The sequence below is a fragment of the Haliaeetus albicilla genome, chromosome 10, assembly GCF_947461875.1.
Source record: "Haliaeetus albicilla chromosome 10, bHalAlb1.1, whole genome shotgun sequence".
NCBI classification, from domain to species: domain Eukaryota; kingdom Metazoa; phylum Chordata; class Aves; order Accipitriformes; family Accipitridae; genus Haliaeetus; species Haliaeetus albicilla.
The window spans coordinates 26,326,695-26,354,100 of NC_091492.1; the positions used below are offsets into that span (position 1 = coordinate 26,326,695).

Below are 27,406 nucleotides of genomic sequence, written 5' to 3' on the forward strand. Positions count from 1 at the left end.
GTATGTGGGTGTGCAAGCACCTGTGTGCTGTGCACACGCGTGTACAAACAGCTGCACGCATATGGAGGCATGCATGCAAACGTGCCTGCTGCATGCACGCACGTGTGCCCTTGGCATCACCCCAAGTGTGGGGATGCTCGCAGGTGCCCGGCTAGCGCCCAGCTGCGCTGCTGGTGTGAGCGGGCACGGGGCCGGGCAGCTCTGTGTCCTCAGGGCTGCTTGGGGTTGGGGGTGCAGCTTGGGCAGGGGGGGATAGGCAGATTTAGGGGGATACAGGCAGCTTGGGGTCGGGGGGATGCAGGTAGTTTAGGGGGTGCAGGCAGCTCAGGGGGGGGGGATGTGGGCAGGTTGGGGTGTGCAGGCAGCCTGGTGGGGGGACATAGGTGGTTCAGGGGGGTGCAGGCAGGTCAGGGGGATACAGGATGCTTGGGGGGGTGAGCCACATCGGGGGGGGATGCAGGTAGTTGGGGGGGTGGGCAGACTAGGGAGGTGCAGGCAACTCGGGGGGGGATGTGAGTAGTTCAGGGGGGTGCAGACAGATTCGAGGGGTGCAGATGCGAGGGGTGCAGGCAGCTGGGGGTGCCTCCACCCCACTCCCGCCGGGGCAAATCCGGAGGGGGGGGGTTGTTCTCGCAGGTGAGCACAGAGCCTCCCCCTCCCTCAGCGGGGCCGGGGCCGGGGACGGAGGGGGTGGGACCAGCCCGGCAATAAAACGGCCGGCGCGGGCGGGACGGGACGGGACGGGACGGGACGGGAGAGCGCCGGGGCCGAGGCCGGGGCCGGGGCCGGGGCCGGTGCGGAGGGAGCGGCGGCTCGCTCGGTTCTCCCTCGGTTCCCCACCCCGGTAGCCGCGATGCCCAATTTCTCCGGGAACTGGAAGATGAAGAGTTCGGAAAACTTCGAGGAGTTGCTGAAGGCGCTGGGTGAGTGAGAGTCCCCGGGGTCCCCCGGTCCCCGGCCCCCGGCGCTGGCTGCGACGGGGGGGGGCGAGACAGGGGAACTGGGGGGGAAAGGGGAGTCCTGCCTCCCATCTCCCCTCCAAGCCTCTTCTCCAGCCCGGGGGGGATCACAGCTGCCGTGTGCTGGAGGGGACCCCCCCACCCCGCTCCCCCTTTTCACAATGCTCTCGGTGTTGCTTCGCCACTGGGGAAACTGAGGCACGGGGGGCGGGGGTGGGGGGGCTAGGCAGCGTCTCCTGCTCCTGAGGGGTCCAACATGGCCCCTGCGGGCCCCCCCCTCCTGCCTGCCTCAGTTTCCCCACCGTGGTGGCCTCCTCAAGTGCAGGCACCTCCAAATTCTCCCCCCAGGACCCTTCGCATCGAGGGCTTCCTCCCCGCCAGCACCCTGCACCTCCGACCCCAAAGGCACCCAAAGGGACTCACCTGCCCCACAGGGACCCAGACCCCAGGGTCCCCAAAACCCCAGCCCCAATGGGACCTCACAGCGTGGGTGCTCCATCCCCGCAGGGCTCATTTTGGGTCCCCTCTGCCTCCCACCATGGTGCCATGTCCTGGCTGCAGCGGTGAACAGGGCTTGGGGGAGAGGGGATTGGGGGGGGCTCACAGGGCCAAGAACCATTGCAGGAGGGGAAAGCGGGGGGCACAGGCTATGGGGGTCCCCAGGGTTTTGGGCAGGGCTGGAGCCAGCCCCCCCTGCTGCTCCTCTCCGCCTGACCCTCTCCTCGCCTGCCGGGGAGCTGCTGGAGCAGAATATTTTCCAGGTTAGGGGATACGTAACAAATATTTCAGTATAATTATCACTTTCTTGGATTTCACTCCCCTCTCCCCCCTGCCTTCACCCCCTCTCCCTCCTCCAGCCCCACCGGTGAAAGTGGCTCAGAGAAACCTCAGCAGGAAAATAAATCTGCCAGCCCAGACTGAGCCGCTCTTCCTTTCCCACAGCGCAAGCGGGGGGCTCCTGCCCTTCGCCACCCCCCCAGCACCACCCCCCCCGGCCTTTCAGCAGCTTTGGGGGAAGCTGATACCTCTGGACCCCCTGGGCAGAGGGGTTAGGGCAGGGGAGGATCAGCTCAAGACCCCAAGACTGGCTGCATCATGCCCCCCCTCCCCAGCTTTTGCTCCCTTTGGGGGCTGTTTCTCCTCGCTGGCCCCCCCCCCCCACCATGAGCATCATGTGGTGGGGCTGCATCTGCCCATGGCTGGGTTTTGGGCACCCACCCTGGTGTAAGTCAGGCCTCGCAGGGAGTGAAGGGACCTGGGGGGGGGCCCAGCCCCACCATCCCAGCCAGCAGCAGCATCCTGGAGGGTCTAGCCATGGGAACGTGGAGGGGACCCCGCAGGGACGTGTCCATCCCCGCTGCAGGAGGATTTGGATCCCGGATCCCACCTGTGTCCCAACTGTGGGGCTGGGACTATCTGTCGCCCCCCCCCCCCCCCCCCATCCCTGTGCTGGAGGGAAGCCCCTTTCTGCAGGGACCCTCTCTGGGGGTGCAGGGGGTGGTAGCCAGGGCATGGTCCCTCTCCGGGGAGGGCTGGCCGGGTGCCCACCCACAGTTTTCAGCTGCCGGAGGGTGACACGGGAACAATGTCCCCAAAGAACAGCTTCCCGGGGAGCCAGGCTGTCCCCGGGTGACAGCCGGGGGCTTGGGGACATGATGGATGAGCTGCCTCCGGGAGCGGGGACAAAGCCCCAGCTGCCCTGCAGTTAGCGGGGGGCTGGGAGGGGGAATGACCATGGGGACCCCTCGGTGGGGTCACACAGGTCACCAGGCACAGAGCTGCTCCTCGGCCAAGCTCAGAGCGGGTGCCTTGTCCCTTCCGTCACCCCGTGGGCTGGGTGAGCCCTCGCCCCCACGCACCCTCCCGGTCACCCTTGTCCCTTCCCCCGGGCGCCTCCGGAGCCTTCCCCGGCATCAGCCCCCGCCCCCGCTCCTTGCCGCCAGGTAACGAGAGCCAGATGTGGCCCAGATGTGGGTTGCCCTGAGCCGCCTCCAGTGCTCGGGGTCCCCCTGGGATGTGTCACTGCCAAGTGTGGGGGCCATGGCCGTGCCCCCCCTCAACCGCCATGTTGACCCCCTGCCCTGTCCCCAGGCTGCCGGGGGAGAGGGGGCCGCATCCAGCCCTGAGAGGCACTTAACCTCCCTGGCTGCGGGTCACCCCACGGGGAAGGGGCAGCTCCGGTGTCCCCCCCCATGCCGGGGGATGCTGCAGGCAGCAGTGCAGAGGAGGGGGAGCTCGACGCCGCCATCCCCTTCCCCAGGCGTCAACATGATGCTGAGGAAGATCGCGGTGGCAGCGGCCTCGAAGCCGGCGGTGGAGATCAAGCAGGACGGGGAGACCTTCTACATCAAGACCTCGACCACCGTCCGGACCACCGAGATCAGTTTCAGGATCGGGGAGGAGTTCGAGGAGCAGACGGTGGACGGGCGGCCCTGCAAGGTGGGGGGGAGCCCTGCCTGCGCCAGGGGTCTGATCCTGACCCCACGCATGAGGAGCTCTCATGCACATGTGCGTGCACATAGGCAGGTGTACACGTGTGTGCATGCACACAGATGCATGTGTGTGCATGCACACACGTGTTAGTGCATGCACGCACATTTTGCATGAGGGCAGGAGCATTCACTTGTGTGTGTGCGCGCACAGGCATGTGTGCACACTTGTGCATGTGCATGCACACATGTGTGCATGCACACCCACAGGTGTTTGTGCATGCACACACCTATTGCCTGAGGGCAGGAGCGCTCACCAGTGTGTGTGCGCGTGCAGGCACACACATTTTTCATGCACGCACGTGCAAAAGCGTGCATGCACGCCCGCGTGCACACGCTTGTTTGCACTCACACAACCACACGCTCTCCCCTGCAAGCAGAGGGCTGGTCCCCCTCTCCCTGCAACTGTCCTGGCTGGGTCACAAAGGGGAACAAATGGCTCTATCCATCTTTTGGTTGATGGATGGTCCTGCCTGGCGGGGGCTGCGTGGGGGCTTCTCGGGGTGTCCCATGTACCTGTCCCCCCCGCAGCATCGCCCTTGTCCCCCCCTCTGCAGAGCTTGGCCAGGTGGGAGAGTGAGAACAAGAACAAGATGGTGTGTGAGCAGCGGCTGCTGAAGGGCGAAGGACCCAAGACGGGCTGGTCCAGGGAGATGACCAACGATGGGGAGCTCATCCTGGTGAGGACCTGGGGAGGGGGGGGGGGGGGGGGGCATCGCTACCCCAGTGCATGCTGGGAAACTCGGGGGGGGGCAAGGGAGGGTGGCCATGGCCATCACAGTGACCCTGCTCCTCCTTGCAGACCATGACAGCCGATGACGTCGTCTGCACCAGGGTCTACATCCGGGAGTGACACCCCCCATTCCGCTGACCCCCATCCAGCGCCGGTCCCCCAGCCCCATGTCCTGTCCCCCCCAGCCCCAATTACCCACCCTGTGTCCCCTCTGGTCCCCTCCACTCACCCCACAGCCACAGGGAGGGGGTTGCACCTTCCTATGGGGTACATCAGAGCAACCCCTTTTTTGGGGGGGAAGAAAACACAACATTTTGCCCCCCCTCATGGCCTGGGGTCTCTTCGGGGGCAGGAAAATCTCATTTTCTGGCCCTGTCCTGCTGCCGCCCTCGGTGCAGACAAAGCGCACAGTTTTTGGAAAGGTGCCGGGGCCGTGGCTGGAGGGTAATGCAGCCGCCTCCCTGGGCTTTTGGGTTGGTTTTAACTGGTTTTAGTTCAGTTTGATTTTTTCTTTTTGTATCATTTTTTGATGCAGGCCCCTGGCCCTTGCCCTGCCCAGGGGCTGCGCTTGCTCTCCCCCTCCCCAGTATTTATTTGTGAATATTGTATCGCAAAGAAACACCAAACGACCCCAACCCAGTAGCACTGCGGTCCGTGCAGCTCCAGGTCCGAATCCCCCAAGGTCCGACCCCCCACCCCGAGATTGTCCCCACCACCTCCCTCCTCTTTTCAATAAATGTCCTACAACTCCCCCCCCTCCCCAGCGTCCCTGTCCCCTCCCGGCCCCGCTAGCACACACACACCTCCTGCACCGCAGCTGTTGCGCAAGGGGCCGGGGGCAAAGGCGGTGGCCGGGTTGGCACATCATGGCGTGGGAAGCGAGGGGCGGCCGTGGGGCAGCCGTGGGGCAGGGAGGATGGCGTGGGGCTGGGGTGCAGCTCACGCTGGGGGGGGGGGGGGGGGGATGAGACACCCTCCCAGCTTAGCTGGAGGAGCTGGGGCACCCATGGGTGCTGCCTGCGGGGGTGTGGCTCCCTGGTCTGCTCCAGGTGATGCTCATTGGGGTGCTGCCTGCTAATTGCCCTACGTGAGGTGGCATTAATTATGGCGGGGGGGGAAGTGTCTGCTTGTGGGTCATTGGGGCTCAGCCCGTGGTGGTGCTGGAGAGGTTCGGGGTGCAGGGGAGCCCTGCCCCGGGGATGGGGGGATGTACTCGCTCCCCATGCCCACCCCAGCCTCGGCAAAGCTGCTCCCCAGGGTGGGCTGGGACCCCTCGGCTGGGGCAGCCCCAGAGTCACCATGGGGTAGTTGGGGGGCACTGACCCAGCCCCCCGCCAGCACTGGGGTCCTGCTGAGCCGGGGCGTGCCTGTGGCTGCCTTTGGGGAGATGGGGCAGGGTGTAGAACACTGTTCCCCAGGACCCAGCACCTCTCCTGCCCCGGCTGGGGAGGGGACAGCAGTAAGCGGCCCCTGGGGGGGGATACAGGGGGAAGGGGGCCAGGATTTGGGGTTGGTTTCACCCCCAGTGCCCCCGAGTGTGATGCTGCACTGCCAGGGAGTGAGTTCAGCAGCAGGAGGGGTGTAATTACAGCTTCCCGGGGGAGGAGGAGGAGGAGGAGGAGGAGGAAGGGCTCCGGTATCTCCAGGTGGACACTTGGCAGACTCCCATTGCCCCCGTCGCCATTCCCAAAACACTGCCTGGGCCGCAGTTCTCCCAACATCCCGCGCCATAACTGGGACCAGTTGGCATCACCGGTGGGACCGGTGCCAGTGGGTGGGGTGGACGCTGGATCCAGCCCTCTCCGTTCTTCACCAGACCGACCGTTTTTCTCCCCAGAGATCTCGCAAAAGCCACAACCAGGCGGGATCAGCCGGTAATGGAAACCAGCCGCTCCCCACCCCCCCCCAACTCCGACTCTCTGGCTTCTCCCCTTCGGAGAAATATCCTCTTTCTCCCCGGCCGCCCTGGGGACGGCTCCAATTTGTCTTTCTTCCGAGCCCCCGGGTTGGCGGGGTGGGGTACAAAGGGGGCCCTCGTACCCTGAGAGAACCAGGGCGGCAAATCTGGATGTGAGGGGGGGGGTCTATAGGGCTGCCAGCTGCGTGCACACACATCCCCATCCCCCCCCGCAGTATCCAGCCACGCTGGGCCCAGTGGGGACCTGGGGGGGGCCCACTGGGGACCTGGGGGTCCCCATCTTGCTCCATAGGTGCTGCCCCACAGTGATGGGGGGAGTCTGGGGAGGTGGGGGTGAAGGGGCTGGATGTGCCCCCTCCCTGGTGCACGGCCACCCCATGCCGAGACTTGGCGGCCGGCACTGGGCGTTGGATGGCGGCTGCTCCTTAAACAAAAGCAAATTCCTCCTCCTGCTGCTGCTGGGGGAGCGGGACGGGGGACGGGGGGGGTAGGATGGAGGAACCACGAATGACCCCAAAACCTTGCGGGATGCGCTGGGCTGTGCCGCCCCCCTCCCTGGGACCGTGTGGGTGGTTTCGGGTGCCCCCCGGCGCCTCTAATCCGGCACTAATCCTTCCCAGTGACCTCGGTGGCCCCCGGCTCGCCTTACTGCCCCCCCCACCCCGGAGGGAGGCTGGGGAGGGGGCCCAGGCTGGCCCCTCGCCTTTCATCTGCCGGAGACAAAGCGGGGCCCCGGCCCCCCCGCCCCGCTTTGTGCTGTGGGTAATGAATGCCCGACCCCGGAGTAGGGGGGGGGCGGCCCTGGCCCCTCGCCCCGGCATTTTTAGTGGATTTTCTGGAAGCGAAGGCTCGGCCGGGTGCGGGTGAGCAGGGCGGGAGATGTGGCCCCTTTGGGGTCCCCAGGGTTATATCTTATTCTCCCCCCGGGCCCTAGGCCCCCCGCTGGAGCCATTGGGAGGGTGCAGGGGGGGCTTCGAGCCACCCAAAGTGGCGGGGGCGGGGACACACGCTGGCTCTTGTCCCCACCTTGGTGAATACCTGCCCGGGGCGGGTGGGGGGGGACAGGACTTGTTGGGCAGGTTTGGGGGGAAATATCCCCTTCCGCTGGGCTGGGTGCTGGGGGGAGGCTCCCGGCTTCGGGGGGGACAGGGAGCTTAGCTGAGCTGGAGGAGTAACCGCCCCCCCAGCCCCCAGCCCCACGGTGCTAAGGGGCTGAAACGGCTCCAGCCAAGCTGTGTCCCCCCCCCGCCCGGCCTGACCCCTAACGCTGCTGCAAGTGGGGGCCGAGCTGCTGTGTGTGTCCCATCCCATGTGTGTGTCGTGTCCCCCCCCCGGGGCTGGGGTTCCCCCCTCCACCCCCCCCGCATCCTCCAGGCCGGCTGCTCCCTGAGTCGGTGCCTACCCTGGATGGTCTCGGGGAGGTGGTCCAGGCTGGCGGCCAGACCTCCCAGCAAAGCCCCCCCCGCCCCCCAGTACCTGCTCGTTAATGGGGTCTGGCTAACGAACCGGGGAGGTGCCAGGCTTGGGGGTCTTCACCCCTCAGCCCCCCCCGTCCCGTCCCAGGAAAGGGGGTTTCCATGTGGGTCACCGGTTCTGCAGCTGCGTGGCCTGGGCGATGCTGGTGCTGTGCCGAGAGGCTCGGCTTGGGGGCACGGTGCTGGTGCCAGGGCACAGCCAGGGCATCGTGCAGGGCGCGTCGGTGAATCACCGAGGCCGCATGCCCGGACGGGCTCCAGCACACGGCGGTGGCCTGGCCCTGCCCGGAGCCAGCGGCGTGGGCAGACCGGCTGAGGGTCCCACGGGTGTGGGTCCCCATCCATGGGGACACGGTGCCTTGCGAGGGGACCCTCGTTTGGGGGGTGTCCCCATCCGATGTGGGGTGACGTGCCCGACCCCGCAGGTGTCCCTGTGGCTCGGGGCAGCTGGGGACGCCGATGCCGCAACCGGGCAAGCTGGGTGGCTCCCCAAAACCGCTGTCAGCTCTGGGAGGGGACAGCCAGCCCTTTTTGGGGGGAGTGTGTGACTGCCACCTCCCGTGAGGGTTCATACCTCCCCCCCGCCCCCCACCCAGCTCACTCTGCTGGCAGGGCACCCCGCTGTCCTCCAGGCTGGGGACCATGGGACGGGGCGGGGGGGGGGGCCAGGGAGGGAGCCCCCCGCCCTGCTCCCCCACGGCTGGCAGGCGGCCAGCATTGTTCTCAGCCTCCTCCTCCTCCTCCTCCTCCCCTCTCCCCCCTTCCAGCCCCATCTGGCGCCAGACGCTTTCCTGGGCTCCAGCAGGGAGCAGGGCGTCCAGCTGCAGCTCCCCCCCCCCCCCAGCTGGGTGTCCCCATGGGCGAGGGGCTGCAGGGTTTCACCTCCATCCTATTATGGGGCAGGGGGGCTCAGCAGGCAGCTGCATGTGAAGGGGGATGTGGGGTGTTTTATGGGGTGCACCTTGACCCCCCAGTGCTTTTTAGGGGGGGATCCCCCCACCCCTGGGCAGCTGCATGTGAAGGGGGATGTGGGGTGTTTTATGGGGTGCACCTTGGCCCCCCAGTGCTTTTTAGGGGGGGATCCCCCCACCCCTGCTTGGTAGCCTGGCTCTGCCCCATAGCACAGCCTGGAGCCCCCCCACTTGTGTGCCCTCCCATGGAACAAGTGCAGGGCTGAAAAGGGGGGCCTGAGGTTGTTTGGGCGGGGGCATGTGCCTCCTTCATGAGGGGCTCCAGAGATGCTGAGATGATGTGAAGGGTCCAGGGAGAGTAATAAGGGGGTGAGGGGGGTCTGGGGGTGATGGAAGGGGGCAGGGCGAGGGGCTGTGGGGCTGCAGAGGTGATGCAAAGGGTCTGAGGTTTGGGGGGGGTTGGGATGAGGGGTTCCCAGGCTGGTGAAACAGGGTGAGCGGGAGCAGGGATGGCAAGATGAGGTGAGGGGGGGGGGTCTGCAGCCAGGGCTCCAGCTCCCCTGGGGCAGGAGGCGAAGGGGGAAGAACTCAGGCCAGGAGGGCAGGACCTGGCTCCCGGCCCCGGCCAAGCCCCATGGGTCACCTCCCTGTCGTACAAAGCTGGGGAAACTGAGGCACACCCGGCAGATCAAAGCGGGGAGCAGGAGTCACCACCCGCACCCCGCTGGCCTCTCCATAGGGAGCATGGCCCCGCTGCAGGAACATGCAGCCACTCCGACTCGGGATTTGCTTTTAATGCCATGTACAAAGTCTCCCCCCCCCCCCCCCCCAAAAAAAGAAAAAAAGAAAAATTTTTAAAATTCTTTCAAAAATAAATTAAAGGGACGGGTCCCCCCCCAACCCCCTTTTGTTCTGTGCAAAGAGAAAATAGAAATCCCCTCCGCTCCCCAGGCCTGACCCAAGCGCCAGCAAGGAAAGAAACGGGCAAAGCAAGGGATCTCGGGGGGGGCCAGGCAGTGGCACCTCACAGTGTGGGGCCAGACGGCGCCATGGGGCAGTGGCAGGGACCCCAGTGGGGGACAGTGGCTGAGCCAGGCAGTTCCCATCCTGCCCTAGTTGGTTCCTGCGGGGGCTTTGCCCCAAGAGATCAGATGGAGAAACTGAGGCAGATGGCGAGGCCTCCCTCCTCCTCCTCAGTCCAGGCCTGAGCTGTCCCGGTGGAGGATGCACCCACTGGGCTGCTGACAGCTGGATCCGGCCACCCAGCCCACGGCCAGCGGCTCCTCCATCGACAGGGAGATGGAGCCAGATGGAGGATCTGGCTCCCTCTCACCGGCAGGTCAAAGAGGGGCTTCACCCCCAGCCTCTTCCCTTGGCGGGAGGGCGTGGGGGGGTCCCCCAAACCAGGGCAGCCCCGTGCCTGGCTCCCCGGGGGGGGCAAGGGAGGTTTTAAGTGCTGTCAGAAAGGTGACCTATGTACATCCCTGAACGTGACGGCTCTCCGAGCCCCCTTCCCCGCTGAGCGGCCCCAGCCCTGTCCCACGATCCCATGGGACAAGCCCAGCTGCCACCCGTGGGGGGGGTTCCGGCCCCCGCCTCCTCTGCCCCTGGCTACGAGGTCTGGCACTGGACATGTTGGCGCACGCCATCCTCGAAGTCATCTTCGTGGTAGGCTTCGCCGGTGTAGGGCCGTCGGCCTGGCCCATTGTGGGATGTGTAGTCACTGAGCTCTACCTCCTCTGTGTCCTCGGTGGCCATCACCTCCTCCTGGGGCGGGAAGAAGGCCTGGAGCTGGCGCAGGCGGTCAGTGGGGAGCCAGCCAGGCTCTGGGAACTTCACCTGTGACCGGAGAGGGGAGATGGAGGCACAGGATGGACACACAGGGACCGCGGCAATGGGGGACACCGGCTCCTGCCTGGCTATGGCTCCTCACCTGGAATTGCAGGATGAGTTTTCCCTTCTGGAAGGGGCTCCTGTAGACAGGCATCCCCTCGTTGGGGACACACTTCAGGTCTCCAGGTCGGATAACATCACCTGAGACAGAGATCAGTGTCACCTCACTGCGCCTGGCAGCTCCTGGCACCCCCCCTTCTCCTTGTAGGGAGTATCACATAGCCCCCCACCCCATCCCACTCCACCTGGCTGGGAGGAGATGAGCAGAGTCCGGTTGTCCAGGGTGCGGATGACCTGTCGGCAGCCGCACAGGGCGTCTGCCAGGCTGATCTCCCTCTTGACGATGAGGTCGTCACCGCTGCGTCGGAAAACGGGGTGTTCCTTCTGATCCAGGACAATAATGATGTCCCCAGGCTCCAGGCCGGGAACCTGGTCCCCTTCCTCGTGGAAGGTGATCTTCTGCCCGTCCTTCATGCCTGCGGGGTGTGCAGGGAGAGCTCAGGGCATGGGGGCCATTTTGGGGGTGACCTCGCTCCCCAACACGACCCCGTCTCACCTTTATCCAGGTGAACACTGAGGATCTTCTTCTCCCGCACGACCTTGCGGCCATTGCAGGTGAGGCAGCAGTCCCGAGGCCGGATCCACTCGCCCTGGCCCTGGCACTGGGAACACACTGTCTGGATCTGCTGGATCATGCTGGGCCCCAGCTGGTGGATGCGAACCTCCATGCCTGAGCCGTGACACTTGGGGCACCTTCTCTGGGCACCATCCCGCACCCCGCAGCCTGTGGCGAGGGGAGGCAGAGGGGTCAGCAGCCAGGCTGTGGTGCTGGGAAGGATCCCTGGGCACCCTGCAGCCTGGCCCCTCTGGCACTCACCTCCGCATTTCCTGCAGATGATGTTCTTCTGCAGGGACAGCTTGCGCGTGGTGCCATTGTAGAGATCCTCCAGCGACACCGAGAGCTGGTGCACCACCGTCTTCCCTGGACAGACGGATGGGAGAGCCCAGATCAGCACCCGGCCACACATAACCCCCCGAGCCATGACCAGATGGATGCCGGATGCCATGGCTCAGCACCACCGGTTCTCCACGGGGAGCAGTGGCTGACAGCTTCCCTCCAGAGCCAGTCCCGCTTCATCCTCAGGGACGGCGGCAAGGACAGGAACAACTTTAAGCCGAGCTTGGTGCAAGGGCTCAGAAGAGCCTCTAGCAGGGATCTCCTTGCGTCTCCAAGCCCGGATCCTGCCAGCTGCCCCGGGACAGCCCCGTGTCCCCAGTGTGGGTCGAGTATGGCTCCTACCCCAAGGCCCTCCGCCACCCGGCCACCCTCCAGCTGCTCATTGCCTCAACCTGGCTGGAGAGGCTCTACCTGGAGTTGCCGAGACACTCCCCTTAGCCTCGTAATTGCCTTGCTATTAAATCGTGCCACTTCAGCAACAAACACCATGGCAAGTCACCCTCTCACTGTGACCCAGGCCAAAAGCATCCATACAGTCACCAGAGCAGCCCTGCACACCCTGCGTCTTGCTGCAGCCTCCCCCGGGGCTCACGGGGAGCCAAGGGCAGCGCTAGGCTGACTCAGCCCCAGCCCTGGGGACAGCGGGGGAAAGCTGGGACAGGGACAGGGAAGGGCCCTTTGAAGAGGGGTAGATGGAGAAAGTAATGAGGATGACGAGGAACCGCATCAGGCTGTGCACCGCAGGGAGGGAGGTGGCCCGTGGGCCACCAACTGGATCCTGATGCCCACCGTGCCACGCCTGGGCGTCAGTCCTCTCCCAGCACCCAGGGTCCCAGTGGGTCCTTTGGCCCCGGTACCTCGCCTGTCTGCCCGGCCGCGCATCCGCACTCCCCCGCCGAAGAAGAGGTCGAAGATGTCCATGGGGGAGCCGAATCCGCCACTCCCTCCTCGGCTCCCCAGGCCACCCTCCTTCATGGCCCGCTCCCCGCCGCGGTCGTAGAGCGCCCGTTTGTGGGCATCCGACAGCACCTCATAGGCTTGGGAGATCTGCTTGAACTGAGGAAGAGGGGGAAAAGCGTGTGAGATGAGGGGGAAGTGAGCTGGGAGGGGGTTCGGGGGGGGGGGGGGCTGCACCTACCCGCTCGCCCTCACTGGGGTTCTTGTCAGGGTGGTAGCGCAGTGCCAAGCGCCGGTACGCTCTCTTGATCTCATCCAGGCTGGCTCCCGGCCGCACGCCCAGCAGGTCGTAGTATCCCGTCTCCTTCACCATCTTCCTTGCTGCTGACGTGCTGCAAGAGGAGAGAGCTGTGAGACCCAGCCTGAGACCCCTCCCCATCCCATGACACCTTTTCCTGGCCCAGGACCTGCACCCATGGGACTCACCAAGGGCTTTTATCCCTATTCTCCTCCCTGCACCCGGCTCACACAGCCCTGCCTCAGTTTCCCCACAGCAGCAGCATCCCATGGGATGGTGGACGCTCGTCTGTACCACAACCCAGCCGCTCTACCCCGGCACCGGGCAATATGCCGAGAGCTGATAAGCCCCACACGGGGTGTGGACGTGTTTATCTTGCGACACGGGTGGGGGGGAACACGGGGAAGTACCCATCTTCCTGCTCCCTGCCCCCCGGCAGGAGATAAATAAGTGGGTCGTCCTGAGAAACGCCACTGGATTGGGCCCCCCGGGGCTGGCAGCCCTCCCCGGGGCCAGGACTGGCTCCATCCCCTGGGGACCCGGCTCGGGCCGCTCCCCAGCTCCAAACCGGGGACTTAGGGGCTGGCGTCCCCTCCTGCTCGGGCACCTCCGAGCCCCCGCTCCCCGGGGGGGTATATGGGGCGGGCGCTGGGCCGGGGGGTGGTGGGGGTGTCCGCGGGCGATGTGTCATTCCGGACCCCAGGACGTGACAGCGACGGGCGGGCGTGGGGACAGCCAGCACCCCCCACGGGGCACCCCAAAGCCTGGGGGGCAGGACACACGGGACACCCCAAAGCCGGTCTCCGTGGGGCAGGGCCCCGTCGTGGCGGGGGAATTGGGGGGGCGGATCACCCCCAAAGCACCGGACAGCCCCCAAAGAGCCGCCGCCCCGGCTGGGTCAGGGCTCACAGGCCCCGGCACCCCGGAACCGGGCCCGGCCGCCGACTCCGTGGGGTCTCCCAGGACCGGGCCTGTCCCTGCCGCCGCGGGGGGGGGTAGGGAGGGAGGGAGATGTCAGGCCCCGGGGGGAGGGGGGGAAACCAGGGGGGTCCCGGGGGGGGGAGCCGGGGCCGCCCCCCACTCACCGCCACCGCCGCCGCTCCGCTACCCGTCTCCGAACTCTCTGGAAGCCGGAGACACGCCCCCCGTGCTCCCCATTGGCTGGGAACGCCTCCGCGGGGACCGCCCTCTCCACCCCTCGCGCCGCGTTCATTGGCCGCAACTCTATGAGCTCCCCGCCCACCACCTCGCCCCCTTCCCCCGGCACCGACTCTCATTGGTTGTTGGCGTTTCCGGGCCGGCTCGGGAGGTGGAGCGCTTTGTCGGCTTTCGATTGGTTGCGATATCTGCCGGGTCCGCCTCCCATGCCGACACCTACCCTTTCATTGGCTCGAACCGGGTGGCCAATCGGGGGAAAGAGTGGGAATTCCGAACGCCGCGGCTGTCCTGCAGGGGGCGGCGTGGTGCGCGGCGGGCCCGATCCCGCCCCCGCGGGGGCCCGATCCAGCGGGGCCGGGAGTCCGGGGGGGGTGTAGACTGGGGGGGTGGGGTGTCTGCCCTCTCGTGCCTGCTGCCCCCCAACGGGGAGAGGCTTTTGGGGGTTGTGCTGGGCCTGCGTGGCAGTGCCCCCAGCCTGGAGCCTTTCTGGGGAGGTGTTGGTTGTGTCCCCCCCCTCCCCAAATAGGATACCGGGGGGGGGGGCTGCCAACAGCAGGGAGGGGTTGGGGGGGGACCCACGTCCACCGTGTTTGGAGGTGCTGGGAGCTGCCAGAAGCAGGCAGGGACCACCGTGCCGTGGGGTGCTGCCCTCCTGGGCTTGGATGCTTTTGGAGGGTTTGGAGGGGGGGCACTGCTGGTTATCGCCCCCCCCCCCCCCCCCCAGCCCAGGGCCAGGCCTGCTCCACCCTGTGGGCCGAGGTGTTTCTCGGCCGTGGGGGTGGGCTTGGATGGGGAGCGGAGGGCAACCGGGGGGGGCTGGGGTCTGTCCCTAGGGGCAAGGACCCTCTGGCTCCCCTCATCCACCTGCAGCGGGGAGCAAGCGATGGGGGTCGGGTAGGGCCTTTCCTTCCAGCTTCCCCCATTGCCAGGGCTGGCTCAGGGAAAAGGCATTTCCGCGGCCCCCCCCAGGCCTGGTGCCAGGCTGGAGCCCGGCCGGCTGGCTGGTGGCCCCCCCGCGCCGTCCTCCCCCAGGCACCAGTCCTCCTCGGGGGTGACAGTGATGTCCTTCCTTGGTGGCCTTGGGTTCAATCCTGCCTCGGGGAGCTGGGCCGGCCCCCAGGGTCTGGCCGGGTGTCCCTGGGGGGGGGCCCCATGATCAGAAAGGAATAAACCCCTGGGAGGAAGAGGAGGAGGAAGGCACTGGGGTGATGCTGCCAGGGTTGCAGTGGGATTTGGGATGCACAGGGTGCCCCCCCCCTTGCCGTCCTTCAAGCCAACTCCAGTGTCAGCCTCCGAAATCACTGGCCATGTTTGGGCAAGCAGCTGGGCCCCTCTCTGGCTCCTGTGGGGCAGCCCCAGCCCCCCAGCACCATGCTGGGGGGTGGCAGCAGCACCCTGGGTGAAGCCGGCGGGGGAGTTGTCCCATGAGCCTGGAAGCGATAAATCTCCCCTCCTCCCCCCTCCAGAAACCCAACCCCACCAGGCAGTTGTTGCCCCACTGGGGTTTCAGTGACCCCCATCCCACCTGCCCGGGGGGGGGGGGTGGTGTTGGAATTTGGTCCGAATTCCTGCCAGAAGTTGCTGCCATCAGCTGATTGACGGTGAGGGGCTGGGAGCAGGGTCCGACATGCAGTCCCCAAACTGGGAATGGAGTCCCCAAATTGGGAATGGGGTCTCCAAAATAGGCATGCCATCCCCAAACTGGGCACGGGGTCCCCAAACTGGGCAGGGGGTCCCCGGCTATGTTGGAGCAAGGAGTGCTGGAGCCAAGGGACCTTCCTGTCCCTTCCCGGGGCCGGATCCAGCATCAGCTGCTTGCGGTGACTCAGGGCTGGCTATGGTCACATCCTGTCCCCAATGGTGTGACCCTTGTCTGGCACTGTGCCCCAAACCTCCAGTGGGCACCAGGTCTGGATCCAAGGGGGCTCAGCCCCGTTTGTCCATGGCAGGTTTGGCCCAGGGGGTTCGGATCTGACCCCAGCAATCCTGGGGTGGGGGACAGTCCTGTTTGTCCCAGTGCCACCTGCATACCGGGGACCAGCTGTGCCGTGAGGAAGGAGCTGCTTTGTGGGCGTTTCCTCTGGCTGCCCTGTCCGGGGGTGAGTCACCTCCGGCGCTCGCTGCTCCCCATCCCAGGTGCCCCATGGCTTGCATGGGGTGGGTGCAGCTGGATGCCCCAGGGTTGTGGGGTACCCTGGGCAGGGGGGCTTCCCCTCTCCCCATCGTTGGCTTAGCCTCTTTCCACTTGTGGCTAGCCTGTGGCAGGCTGGATGAGAAGGGAAACTGAGGCACGGTGCTGGCAGGCACGTGTCAGGTGCTGCCTGGGCTACTTCCCACGCCATAGCCCTTTTCCCGTACTGCTCCTACCCCACGCCCCTGCTTAATGACAGGCGGCCGACTGCAGGCTGCGTGCCGCATCCTGTGCCATGTTTACAGGCATCGGGGCTGTCCACAATGCTGCTGGGGCTGTGTTTACCAGGGCTGGGAAGGAGGAAGGGGCTCTTGGAGTGCTGGTTGGTGGTGGGTGGGTGGGTGGGTGCCATGTTTCCCCTGTCTTCCCCCAACCATTTTGGTGCAAAGTAGCATTTTGTGGAGGTAACGGCATGGGGATGGGGGTCAGTTCTGTGGTGGGCTGGGACTGTGGGACCTGGGGGGGACGAGGGGAGCATTGCCCCAGGAATGAGGGTGCATCACCCCGGGGTGAGTGCATCATCCCAGGGATGGGTGAGCATCGTCTCGAGGGGGGATTTGTTACCCCAGAGATGGGGGAGCATAGCCCAGGGCGGGGTGAATCGCTCTGGGGATGGGGGACCAACGCCCCAGGGACCCCATCAGCCTCCCTGATGCTGACGGACAGCCGCAGGCGCGCATTCCCAGCGGGGCTCCCGCCGCGGGGCTCGGCCATAGGCATCCGCGCCGCCCCGATTTGGCAGCAGCTGTCACGGCACTGGGGTCGGTGCTGCCGGAGGCGTCATGACCCGGCAGCTGGGCGAGCCCCTGAAACCGGGGCAGAGCTTATTATAGCTGGCGGGAGCTATTTCTGGGGGGGTGTCTGACCTGGGTGAAGGGCAGGCGAGGGGGTGGGCGAGCCACCCCCCCCCAAACCCGGCACATCCCTGGGGGTGTCACGGGAAGGGACGCTGCTGGCTGGGGGTGGCGATGCTTTGCTGGGGGGACACCCGCTGCCCGCATCCCTGCCCCAGTCTTGCATGGGGGACAGGCCCACCTCTCCCGTGGGGGTTTTTGTGTCCCCATCGATTGCCCCCACCATGTATCCCCATACCCTGGTGGCCCCAGCGTGGCTCCTGCTTGCCTGCATTTAGCTTCCCCAAGGGCTCATTTTGGGGAGGGGGAGCGGGGGTTGCCCGCGCCCCTCCAGCTGTATTTTTAGTCCTTCCCTTATAAGGTTCCCATGATTTTTGGGAGCTGTGAGCAGAATGAAGTCATCGCTGAGGTCATCCTGCCTCCCCCCCTCCCCATCCCGGCGCGGGCTCACCCCACAGGGAGTTTTTGTGTGGGCTCCATTGAAATCCCCCTCTCGCCCAGCCTTAAAGGAAACAAAACTCTTAGCTGGCTGGCAGGGGGCCAGGCTGCAGGGGGTCTGGGGGGCTCTTAAAGCACCAACCCGAACAGCCCCACACAGCTCCCCCCATGACTGCAGCCCCCAGGACCCCCTGCAACCCGCCTGTCCTTTTGCACGCGTGTGTGCACCAACACGGTGCTTCTGTCTGAGCGTGCTAGCTGGTCGGCACCTCTGCTTCTCTTTCCAGCCCCTGAAAGCGGCATGGTCCCTAAAATCAGATTGCATGTGCTCGGCTGGCGGGGTGGAACCGGTGGGTGCTGCCCAAGGGGTCCAGCAGCCTCCAGTTCAGTCTGGTGGCTTTTGGTCTGGGGGGGGTGTACCCGGTGGGGGTCTGAGCTGCAGCCCTACGCTGGGGATGGGAATGGGGGGACCCAGGCATGCACGGTCCCATTGAGCACGCTTGGTCCCGCTGGGGACATGCCCGGTCCCATTGGGGACACACACGGTCCCATTGGGGACATGCTCGGTCCTGTCAGGGGCACGCTTGGTCCCATCGGTGTCACACTTGGTGCCATAGGGGCACACTCGGTCCCACTGGGGACACACTTGGTCCTGTCGGGGACATGCTCGGTCCCATTGATGCACACTTGCTTGTGCGTTTCTTGCAGCCTGCAGACGAGCATCACCAGGGTTTTGCTCTCCAGGCTGCAGCTCCTGGGGTTTGCAAAGTACCCAGCAGCCATCCCCACCCCACCGGGTGACCCCCAGCCCTCGGCAGCCTCATCCCATCCTCCTCAGGGTGAGGAAGGGGCTCCCCCTCCCCGCCCTGCCATCTGTCCCCCCTCATCGCTTTGTCAACACTGGCTGGAATGTGGATTAATTTCGGGAGGAATGTCACCCCCCGCCTTGCGAGGCTCCTTGCCTGCCGTCATCTCCTCCGCAGCATCCTGCCACTGCCCCTCCTTGCCAGGGGAGCCCAGTGTCTGGGCAGCCCTGCTTTTGGGGGACCACTCGGGGGGGACACTGGGGGTCTTGGGGGGGGGATGTTACTGGAGTTGCCATCGGCCGCCAACGGGCTGATGCTGCCCAGGCTTCACTGGAGGGGTGTGTTCGGGCCAAGGGCTGATTGAACACAGGCTCAGCGCCTGATTAAACTAATCGGAGGGGTTATTTTTTTTTTATTACGGTGTTTGGATCCGTTGGAGTTTAGCCTTAAAAGGAAACCGTCGCCTTCGGGCAGGGGAGGGGGCCGGGGGCTTTGCATGGAGGAAGGCAGATAAATGTCGGGTCCTTATCGGTCCCTGGCTCTGAGCATCCCCAGGCGCTGGCACAGGGACGGCTGGGCTAAATCCGGTGCGTGGGCGAGCAGCAGGGCCAGCCAGGCGGGCGGCCCATCCCCAAGTACCCAAAGAGCGATGCTGAGTGCACCCGTGGGTGCAAGGCTGTCAGTCCCCAGGGATGCCGTGGCTGACCGGGTCCCCTCGTCCCCTTGCCCAGGGTGACTCAGCCCTTTGCCTGGCATAAAGGAGTCCATTCTCTGGCCGGAGGCTAATTTATGCAGCTCTTCCCATGCCATCCCCACGCCCAGCCACACAACAGGGAGATTGACACCCCCCCCTCAGCTCCTCATAGCCCCCCCTGAAGCCCAGTACCCTTTGGGAGAAGGGGCAAAGCCACGTCTGCCGGGGTGACGGGGTCCCCGCTGTGATGCTCGGGGTACCCGGCAGCTCCCGGGGCTGGGCAGCCACATGCTGCCCCGTGGGCAGCCTGCCCGATCCAGGCAGGAATAGCAGCTGGTTTTGCTGGCTCATCGCTGAAGGCACTGGCACGGGGATGGGGGGCTGGCATCCCATCCCGGTCATGCTGGCCAGCTCAGGCGGAGGTTGGGGAAGTGCCTGGCCAGCAGCGCGCCCTGAGTGGCATTTGTGGGGCTCTGGGGTGTGGGAGCATCACCCCAGGGGGGTATATCACCCTCGGGATGGGGGATCATCATCATCACTTTGGGGATTGGGGAGCATTGCGCCAGGGGGGGAACATTGCCCTGGGGATGGAGCAGCATCGCCGCAGGGGGGTGCATTGCCCCAGGGATGGGTGATCATTGCCCTGGGGACACTGTCCCCAACCCGCGCTGACGGACGGCCCTAGGCACACTTTCCTGGTGGAAAGCAGTCTGGAAGTGCAACCTCCCCAAGCCATGCCCTTCCCTGCCCCCCCAGCCCTGCCCTGGGGCTGCTGCCCCCTTCCCTCCCATCCCCCCAGAGCCACCCGGCCACAGGAATGAGGAGAGCCGGGCTGCAGCGGGTCCGAGCAAGAGGACAAGGCTTTATTAAATTAACGTCAAGGCAGCGAATACATCCAGCGTGGGTCAGCCCCGTGAGCATCGGGGGGTAGGGGCTGGGGACCCCAGGGTGCCCTCGCCCCAAGGCGCTGGGCCCTGGGGTGCAGTATGTGGGGGTCCCCAGCCTCCAGCTGGGCTTCCTGGGGTGGATGCACTGGGGCGATTGAAGGGGCGAGATCACAGGGAAGGGGGAAACAGGGTTTAAATTAAATACAGCCACGGCAACCCACCCAGAGGGGGCACAAAATGAGGCTGGGCTCCCAGAGCAAGCATGCGAATTTGGAGGGCTAGGGAGGGGAACTGAGCTTGGTGGTTCTTCACTCTGAAAAGGGGTGCAAAAAATCCACACAAACGTGTTAAAAATCATAAGAAGATGGAGAAGCGTTAGGTGGGTGGGTGGGCGAAGTGAGGGTGCTGGGTTTTGGCAGGGAGGGGGTTACCAGAGGGGTCCCCCACTGCCACCGTCACTCATCCGCCAAGGACCAGGGCTCCTGCTCGGCTCTCAGCTGGCACGCCGGTGGCTGGTCAGGTGTGAGGCACAAGACGTTGTCCCCCAAAGTGGACGGTACGGGGATGGTGTCAGCTCCGCTGTGCTTGCTATGCGGGGTGGCATCAGCCAGCTTGGCGGCGGTCGCATCTCCAGGAGCAGGGGGCTGTGGTGGCATCACTGCAGTGGGGTCTGCGGTCTCTGTGGGGAACTCCTGTGTCGGCGGCACGCTGGTGATGCCGTTCAGCATCTCCTCTGTGAATTCGGCCAGGTCCTCCAGGCTGGCCTCCCGGTGCAGCCCATTCTCGGCCCGAACCAGACCCTCCATCCCCGGTGCCACATCTGCCGGTGCCTCCTGCACCGTCGGCTCCTCCTCACTGGACAAGGCGGGTGAGGATTCTTCCCCGGCATCCTGGGGGAGCTCAGTCCCACCAGGATCCCGCTGCCCACCCTCAGCCGCCCTCACCCCCATCACCAGCTCCTGATTGAACTCCAGGGCTTGCTCGACTATTTCCAAAATATCGGAGTCTTTCATGATGTCCGCCGGCACTTTTGCAGAGAGATCAGCTGCACCTGGGCTTTCTTTAATGATCTCTGGAAAACCTTCCTGCTCTGGTGCGGAGCCCAGCCGAGGTGGATTGGCCTCGGGAGGCTCCTCGTCCCCGGCCAGGGGAAGGTTGTCACCGTCCCATGCTTCTTCCTCCATAGATGGTTGCTCATCTGATGTCTGCTCCGCTTGGTCAGGCAGCGGAGAAACTGGCATTGCCTGGGCCTGGAGCCCTGCCGGAGGGATGGGCTCGGCTGTATCATGGTGAGCCATGCTGGGCTCATCCTCCTCCTCCTCCTCCTCCTGCCCCACCAGCCCCAGGTTGCAGCCTGGGAGCGTTTCAGCTCTGCCAGCATTGCTCTCCAGCTCCACCGTGCCATCGAGCTCCCCATCTGATTCAGCAGCCAAACCCTCCAAGAGCCCTGGTTCCTCATGCACGCCAGAGCCTGTGGCACCCTGGGCTGACTCATCACTGCCTCCTGCTAACAGCCCCATGTCCCCAGGCGAGCAAAGATCTGCTTGAGGCACAGCTGGGCCTTCCTCCAGCTTGGCAGTAAAACCCCCAGCATCGTCCTCATCCTCATCCTTTGCCATCGCAGGTTCTTCTATGGGCATCTTCATGTCTTCATCTGCTTCACCAACAAATGCCTCAAAGTGCCCTTCGTCCTCTGGCACCGGAGACACTTCTCCAGGAGCTTCCAGATCATCTTTGCTGGCTTCAGTTGCTTCAACTTTAATTTCTTCAAAGTCCTCGGAGATCTCAGGTTCCTCTGAGCTGGACACCTCTTGGTTGGGAGCAGAGACCATGAAATAGCCTTCCTCCTCCTTGGCACCCTCTGCCGCAGGGGCTACCTCCATCTCTGCCTCCTCTTCGCAGCTCTCTGGCATGGTGGGAGTTGGATGCTTGTGCCTCCCTTCCAGCCATCCTTCATCCTCTGGAGCTATTTCAGATGCAGAGGCTGTCTCTGTGGTCTCCTCAATCTCTGGTGGGTTTTGGCTGGATGCAACCACAGGCAGCATCTCTCCTTCATAGAGGTGCAAGGGCGTGCTGTCCGGCAGTGTGTCCTCCAGCTCCACCCTCCTGCCTGTCCCCAGTGCCTGCTCCAGCTCTCCCAATCGCCCACCATCCTCCTCCACCGACTCACCGGTCTCTGCGCTGTCACCTGGTGCCTGCTGAAGTGCTATAGGGCCAGTGCTGCTGCTTTCTGGCTGTCCCAGCTCTGAGCCGATCTCATCATCAGCATCTTCATCCTGCACCTCCCATGGCTCCTCTGGAGCCTCGGCCAGCTCCTGGCTGTCCCCTTGCCCAGGGACATCTGCGGGTGCCTGGGCAGGTTGCCCTGCAGTGCCCTCCTGCTCATCCCTTGCCAGCTCCGGGGCTGGCTCAGCCTCCGGCGGTGGCTGCTGCTGGCTCATCCCCTGGCTCTCGGCATCTTCATCATCTTCCTGGGTTTCCTCCAGCTCTGCGGGTGACGTGCTGTCTGTCTCCTCACTTTCCAGCCCTCCTGCGCTTGTCGGGCTGTCATCTGCCCATGCTGGCTTTTCTGTCCCCAGAGCCCCCTCTGTGTCCTCTGCTGTCACCTCCCAGTCCTCTGGATGGGCCTTTTGGCCACTGCCATCATCCCCCCTTCCCCAGGGCTCCTCTCCTGGCTCCGGCTCTGGCTCCAGCTCCGGCTCCAGCTCCTCCTGCTCCCGCACCTCTTCTGCAAAGCCATTTTCCTGCAGGTCCCCACGCTTCTCCCGGTCTCCGCTCTCCCGCCCCAGGGTTTCAGGTCCCACAGCCTTTCCTGCCCAGGGGTCTTCTCCTCCCAGAGCCTCCCCACTAGCCTCTCCCTTTTCTCCCTCACCATCTTTTGCTCTGCCTGGGTCCTCCCCTCCCACGGCATCTTCTTCAGCCCCCAGTGAAGCCTCTTCTGCTGGGATGGCCTCATGGATGCTTGAGGGCTCCTGCTCTGGGCAGGCCTCCTGCCCACTTTCCTCCTCTGCAGCGAGATCTGTCTCGTACACAGGCATTTCCTGATGCTCAAACTTTTCCTGGTCTCCATCAACGAGGTCCTCTTCCAGGTGACTTTCCATGGGCAAAATTGGGTGGCTTTCCACAAGGACAGCACGAGCAGCTTTGAGTTCCCTTTGCAGGGACTCCCCTCCTTGCGCATCTGTTCCTTTGACCTGGAAATCACCGTCCTCCCCGCAGGGGCTGTGGGGTCCCCTCTCCCCCTTGTCCTCTGAGGGGTGCGATGCCTCTGTGCTTGGGGCCTCCGCCTCATCCTCCCCTCGCTCTGGCTCTTCCCAGCTGCTCCCCATCTGGCCAGGGCCACTTGCGTCCTCTTCCTGGGCCACCGCTTCTGGTTCCCTTGGGCTCAGCACAGTGGGCATCTCCTCCTCCCATGGTCCCATCTCTTCCCGGCTCGCTGCTGCACTTAAGGAAGAAGCCATGCCACAGGGATGCAGTCCTGGTGGGGACGCGGCTCTGTCCCACAGGGCGCTGGTTTCCACACCCAGCCCCTGGAGCACTGCTTCCCCAGCCCTCTCCTCCACTTCGGGGGCTTCGCCATCCCTGGCACCCTCGGAGGGGTCTTGCCTTTCCCCGGCCCCCTCTGCAACAGCCCCTCCACAAGCCTCTATGGGTGGAACAGGGCTAGGGACACAGGCATCCTGGGGCGCCCACACAGCGCTGAGCATGGGTTCTTCTTTGGGTTGAGCATCATCTTGCATTTCCTTGAGAGCATCCTCCAGCGCCTCGCTGACCAGCTGGGCTGGGTACTGCAGGCTGTGGGCAGGCGCCGTTCCCGGGGGCTCGATGCTGGCATCGTGGGCCTCCGCCATGGCTCCAGGTGGAGGATGCTCCTTCCCTTGGCTCATCTCACCACTGTCTCCCCCCGGCCAGGCAGGACCCTCTCCCCCCGGGCTCCCCGGCTCTGGTGGCACCGGGCTGGGGGGCTCTGGGGAGAGAGGAGGGGCAGCTTTGCCAGGCTGCAAGGGGCTTGGCACGGGGCAGCCGGAGGTACCTGGCTCTCTGGCCGTGCCGGCAGCCTGCAGTGCTGTGGCATGGAGGACTGAGCTGATTTTCTGGAGCTCCCTGGCACCAGGGCTCTGGCTTTTGGGTGTCAGGGTGTCACTTTGGGCTTTTGCTGGCTGCCCCCTCCCCTCTGCCCTGGGGAAGACAGAGGGGCTGGCACGGTGGTCCCGGGGCAGCAGCCGCCTGGCCTCAGTGCTCACCGGTGCCAGCTTGACGCCGCTGCTCACCTCCAGCTTGAGATCTGCAAAGAGCGAGGGGGTGCGCAATGAGCGTGCTGAAAACCTGCTCGTGTGGCTTCCCCATCCCTCCTTTGCTGCCTGGGTGCCTCTTGCTACCCACTGCCCCCTGTCCTATTTTTAAACAGCCCCTTCACGGAAAGTGGGAAATTCCTCCCTTGAGTGCAGCTGATGCCAATGGTCCCAGGGGATTTGGCATCATGCAGGGACAGTAATGCTCTGCCCCGCTGCAGCCGCAGTCATCTCCTGCTGCTGGGGGGGAGTGTGCAGTTGACAGGCTTTCCTTGTTATTTTTTTGGAGGAAAAAATAAATTGCTCAGCTTGTTACAACAGCCCACAGTCCCGCTGGGCATGTGGATCTGCTCCTGCCCTCCCCGTGCGGGGCAGGATTGAAAAAAAGAGGCAAAGAAGCAGATAAGCCCTTATCTGCACCACGGCGGCTGCAAGCCCCGTGCCAGGAGCCCCCCGGCCGCTGTTTGCACCTTCCTATCGTGGCTGAGCAACCGCTGCCAGGAAAATGCTTGTGTCTATATTCAGCCTCATCCCCTCACCCCCCCCAACTCCCCCCGGGGTGATGCGGCAGCGGATCCGGGGCTGGTGCCGGTGCTCCCTTACCTCGCAAGCCATTGGCCATCTTGTATTCCCCAGCTGGCATTTGCAGGCGGGTGCTCTCTGCTTCCAGCAGTGTCCTGCAAGGAGAGGAGTGGGCTGGGTGCTACTGGGTGGGTGCTGCGGGGTGGGGGTGCGTGTGTCTGCACCATGGTGAGAGCCGAGCTGCTCCCTGTGCACTCCAGCACCCCCCACTCGGCTACGGCGGCTGCTTTGCAGGTAAACTGAGGCACGAAGGGGTTATGGACGGTTGCTTGGCGGAAGTACTGGGGCTGGGGGGGGGGGTCGGAGCAACCCCCCTTGCTCCTATCTCCCCTCCCATCCCCCCATCCCCAGGATTAGTGTCCGTGCTGGGTGACATCATGCTCTGCCGGGGAGGCCCCTCGGCTCAGCCGGGGACAGTCCCTATTCTCATGCTAATTGTCCCCCCAGTCCCCTGGCAGCCTGCCTTTGTCTGGGGCCATCTGGAAAGGCTGGAAGAGGGGCGCGGGCCTGCTCCTATGCAAGACCCCCCTTGTGCCCAAGACCCCCCCTTGTACCCGAGACTCCTCCTGTGCACGAGACCCTCCCCGCGCCCACCGCGGTGCAGGGTTTGGCCCCAGCACCCTGCACATGGGTATGCTGGGGGGAAGCGGCTGCTCCCCAGCCCTGTCCCCATCAGGGACCTCACCTGTAGGTTGCCACTTCCAGGCTGAGGGACATCTTGAGGTGCATGAGCTGCTGCCTGTCCTCCAGCACTTGGGCAATCTGCACCCGCAGGGTCTGCTTCTCCTGCTCCAGGGCCTCCATCGCCAGCTGCAGGCAGCACGGGGGGGGGGTGTCAGGGACACCTCAGCCCTGCCTGAACCCTGCCTGAACCCTGCCAGATGTGGGACCATGTGGGTGGCTCTCGTTTCCACCCAGCACCCCTTGGGGTGCTGCAGGGAGAGGGGTCCTGGGTGCTCGATTTTAGCACGGGGAGCGGGGGCTGAGGATGGGGAGGGAGGGGGGTGAGGAGAGAAGCAGGGCTGAAAAGTGAGGGGGAGGCAGCAGCCGGAGGTGGGAGGAAGGGCCGGGGGGATTCAGGACTGCAGGACGCCCGCGTGGGAAAGAAGCATCTTTCGGGCAAGCGACCGAGGTGGCGGCACCCTCTGCTCCATGGCACCCATGCCCAGTCCCCAGACCTGAAACAAAGAGGGACCCTTTCCCGGGCGGTGTCCACGCTGCCCCGGGCATTTCGAGCCCCGTTCCACCCCCCCCTCCCCCGCCACCTCCCTCTGCTGAATTACTTTTGCAGCTGTTGGGTTGCAGCTGCAGCAAAGTCGGTCAGAGTTTATCCTCCCCACAACCCCCCCGCTGCCTGCACCCAGCACTGGGGGTGGGGGGGGCAGTGGGCAGGGGGTGCCGTTCCTCTGGGACCCTGGCTCTGGAGCCCAGCAGGACATGGAGCAGCAGCCCCAGGCAGGGTGGTGGGGGAGCACCCAGTGTCTGGGTGCTGGTCCCTTGCAGCAGGGGGCCCCCGGGTCCCTGTTGTGGTGGGGACAAGGATGTCCCTGAGCTGCTCTGCCCTTCTTCCACCACCCCCCCCAAGCTTCCTGTCCATCTGTAGCTCACCCAGGACCACCAATCCATCCCTGCCCTGGGGTTTGCTCCCCCCATCTTGCCTCCTTCTATCCATCTCCCCTGTCCCTTTGCAGAGGGTGGGTGCCCTGAGCAACCCCCAGGCACCCACAGCACCCCATTCTCCTCCTCCCCAGGGGACCGGCGCTTCCCCACCGCCTTCACCCACCTGGAACTTCTCTGCCTCCCCACGCTGTTCCTGCCACTGCCGGGCCAGGCTCTCCTCCAGCATCTCCTTCCGTGCTTTGAGCCCCGCCAGGTCCTTTTCCAGGTGCTGCAGCTGCAGCTGGCTCTGCTGGTTGTCCTCCACCGCTTTCCAGAGGTTCTCCTTGGCTTGGCAGAGGGAAGTCTCCAGCTGCGACACCTCCGTCTTGTAGGTCTCCACCGCCCCTTTCCAGATTTCTGAGAGCCTCTTGGAGTAGTCCTCCACCTCCACTGGCTGGAAAGCCACCGGTGCGCAGCGGAAGCTCTCCAGGCTCTGTGAGAAGCTTGCGATCTCCTGGTCTAGCCCCGCTTTCTCCTCCTCGTGCACCTCCAGCAAGGCTTCCACCTCCTTCTCCAGCTGCACGGCTCTCTCCTTCAGCCAGATCTGCGCTCTCCTCTCCTCCTCCAGCTCCTTCCTGCTCAAGGACAGCTGCTTCTTGGCTTCTTCTCGGGCTGCCTGCTCCTTCTGGCACCTGCTTTTCACCTGCTGAACCTCCTCGTAGAGGTTGTCCCTGGCCAGCTCAGCCGTGCACTTCTCCCTGAAGGCATGATCCAGCGCATCCCGCAGGGCTCGCAGCTCCTCCTCGTACTTTGCCCGCCACGAGTCCCCGGCTGGGCTACCCTTGGCGCTCTGGATTTCAGCTCGCAGCATCTCATTTTCTTCCTCCAGGAATTTCACGCGGGCCAGGTACGCCTCCAGCCGCTTGTTGAGGTCCCACATCTGCAGTGACTCCTCACCGAGGGCTCTTGCCCCCGCAAAACTTTCCGTGCTTAGCATCGGCGCTGCCAGAGGATGCCGGAGAGGATGCCGGGGCTCTGGAGGAGAGGGAAGGCAGGGAGGGAAGCGAGTGGCTGGAAGTGGAGGGGAGCGCAGCTATTCATACTCCACGCTGGTCGAGTGGGAGGCCCCTGAGACCCAGGCGAGCAGCGGGGCTTAACTCTTCCGCAGCCAGGCCAGCTCCAGCCCACATGGGCTCGACGCCAGCTGCAGGAGGGCTGAGCCCTGCTCCAGCAACCACCACCGTGATTTCCCAGCCCTTGGGAAGGGCAAGGTGTTTCTTTCCACTTTGGGAGGGTGGCTTGAGGGGTTGGATCTCCCCCCCACCTCCCTGGGATGGCTTGGCTGGGAAAATCCTCCCCCCCAAAGCCTGAAAG

At 64.9% G+C, this 27,406-nt stretch overlaps 3 protein-coding genes across 3 annotated transcripts; 1 reads left to right on the forward strand and 2 right to left on the reverse strand.

Annotated features, from left to right (window-relative positions):
- Positions 1–742: 742 nt before the first annotated feature.
- On the forward strand, positions 743–4,932 carry CRABP2 (cellular retinoic acid binding protein 2). The gene is made up of 4 exons (XM_069795684.1): positions 743–923; positions 3,220–3,398; positions 4,006–4,128; positions 4,251–4,932. The coding sequence occupies exons 1-4, from the start codon at positions 854–856 to the stop codon at positions 4,299–4,301; spliced, it is 423 nt and encodes a 140-aa protein (XP_069651785.1). The 5' UTR covers positions 743–853; the 3' UTR covers positions 4,302–4,932.
- Positions 4,933–9,333: 4,401 nt separating this feature from the next.
- LOC138687569 (dnaJ homolog subfamily A member 1-like) lies at positions 9,334–13,697 on the reverse strand. The gene is made up of 8 exons (XM_069795636.1): positions 13,617–13,697; positions 12,475–12,625; positions 12,194–12,392; positions 11,256–11,360; positions 10,935–11,162; positions 10,624–10,854; positions 10,419–10,519; positions 9,334–10,324 (listed from the first exon to the last, which is right to left on the reverse strand). The coding sequence occupies exons 2-8, from the start codon at positions 12,604–12,606 to the stop codon at positions 10,097–10,099; spliced, it is 1,224 nt and encodes a 407-aa protein (XP_069651737.1). The 5' UTR covers positions 12,607–12,625; positions 13,617–13,697; the 3' UTR covers positions 9,334–10,096.
- A 5,817-nt stretch (positions 13,698–19,514) lies between these two features.
- On the reverse strand, positions 19,515–27,113 carry NES (nestin). Its single transcript, XM_069795519.1, has 4 exons — positions 26,217–27,113; positions 25,119–25,243; positions 24,455–24,528; positions 19,515–23,844 (listed from the first exon to the last, which is right to left on the reverse strand). Exons 1-4 carry the CDS (start codon positions 27,027–27,029, stop codon positions 20,015–20,017), a joined length of 4,842 nt encoding a protein of 1,613 aa, XP_069651620.1. The 5' UTR covers positions 27,030–27,113; the 3' UTR covers positions 19,515–20,014.
- Between the last annotated feature and the right edge of the window lie 293 nt (positions 27,114–27,406).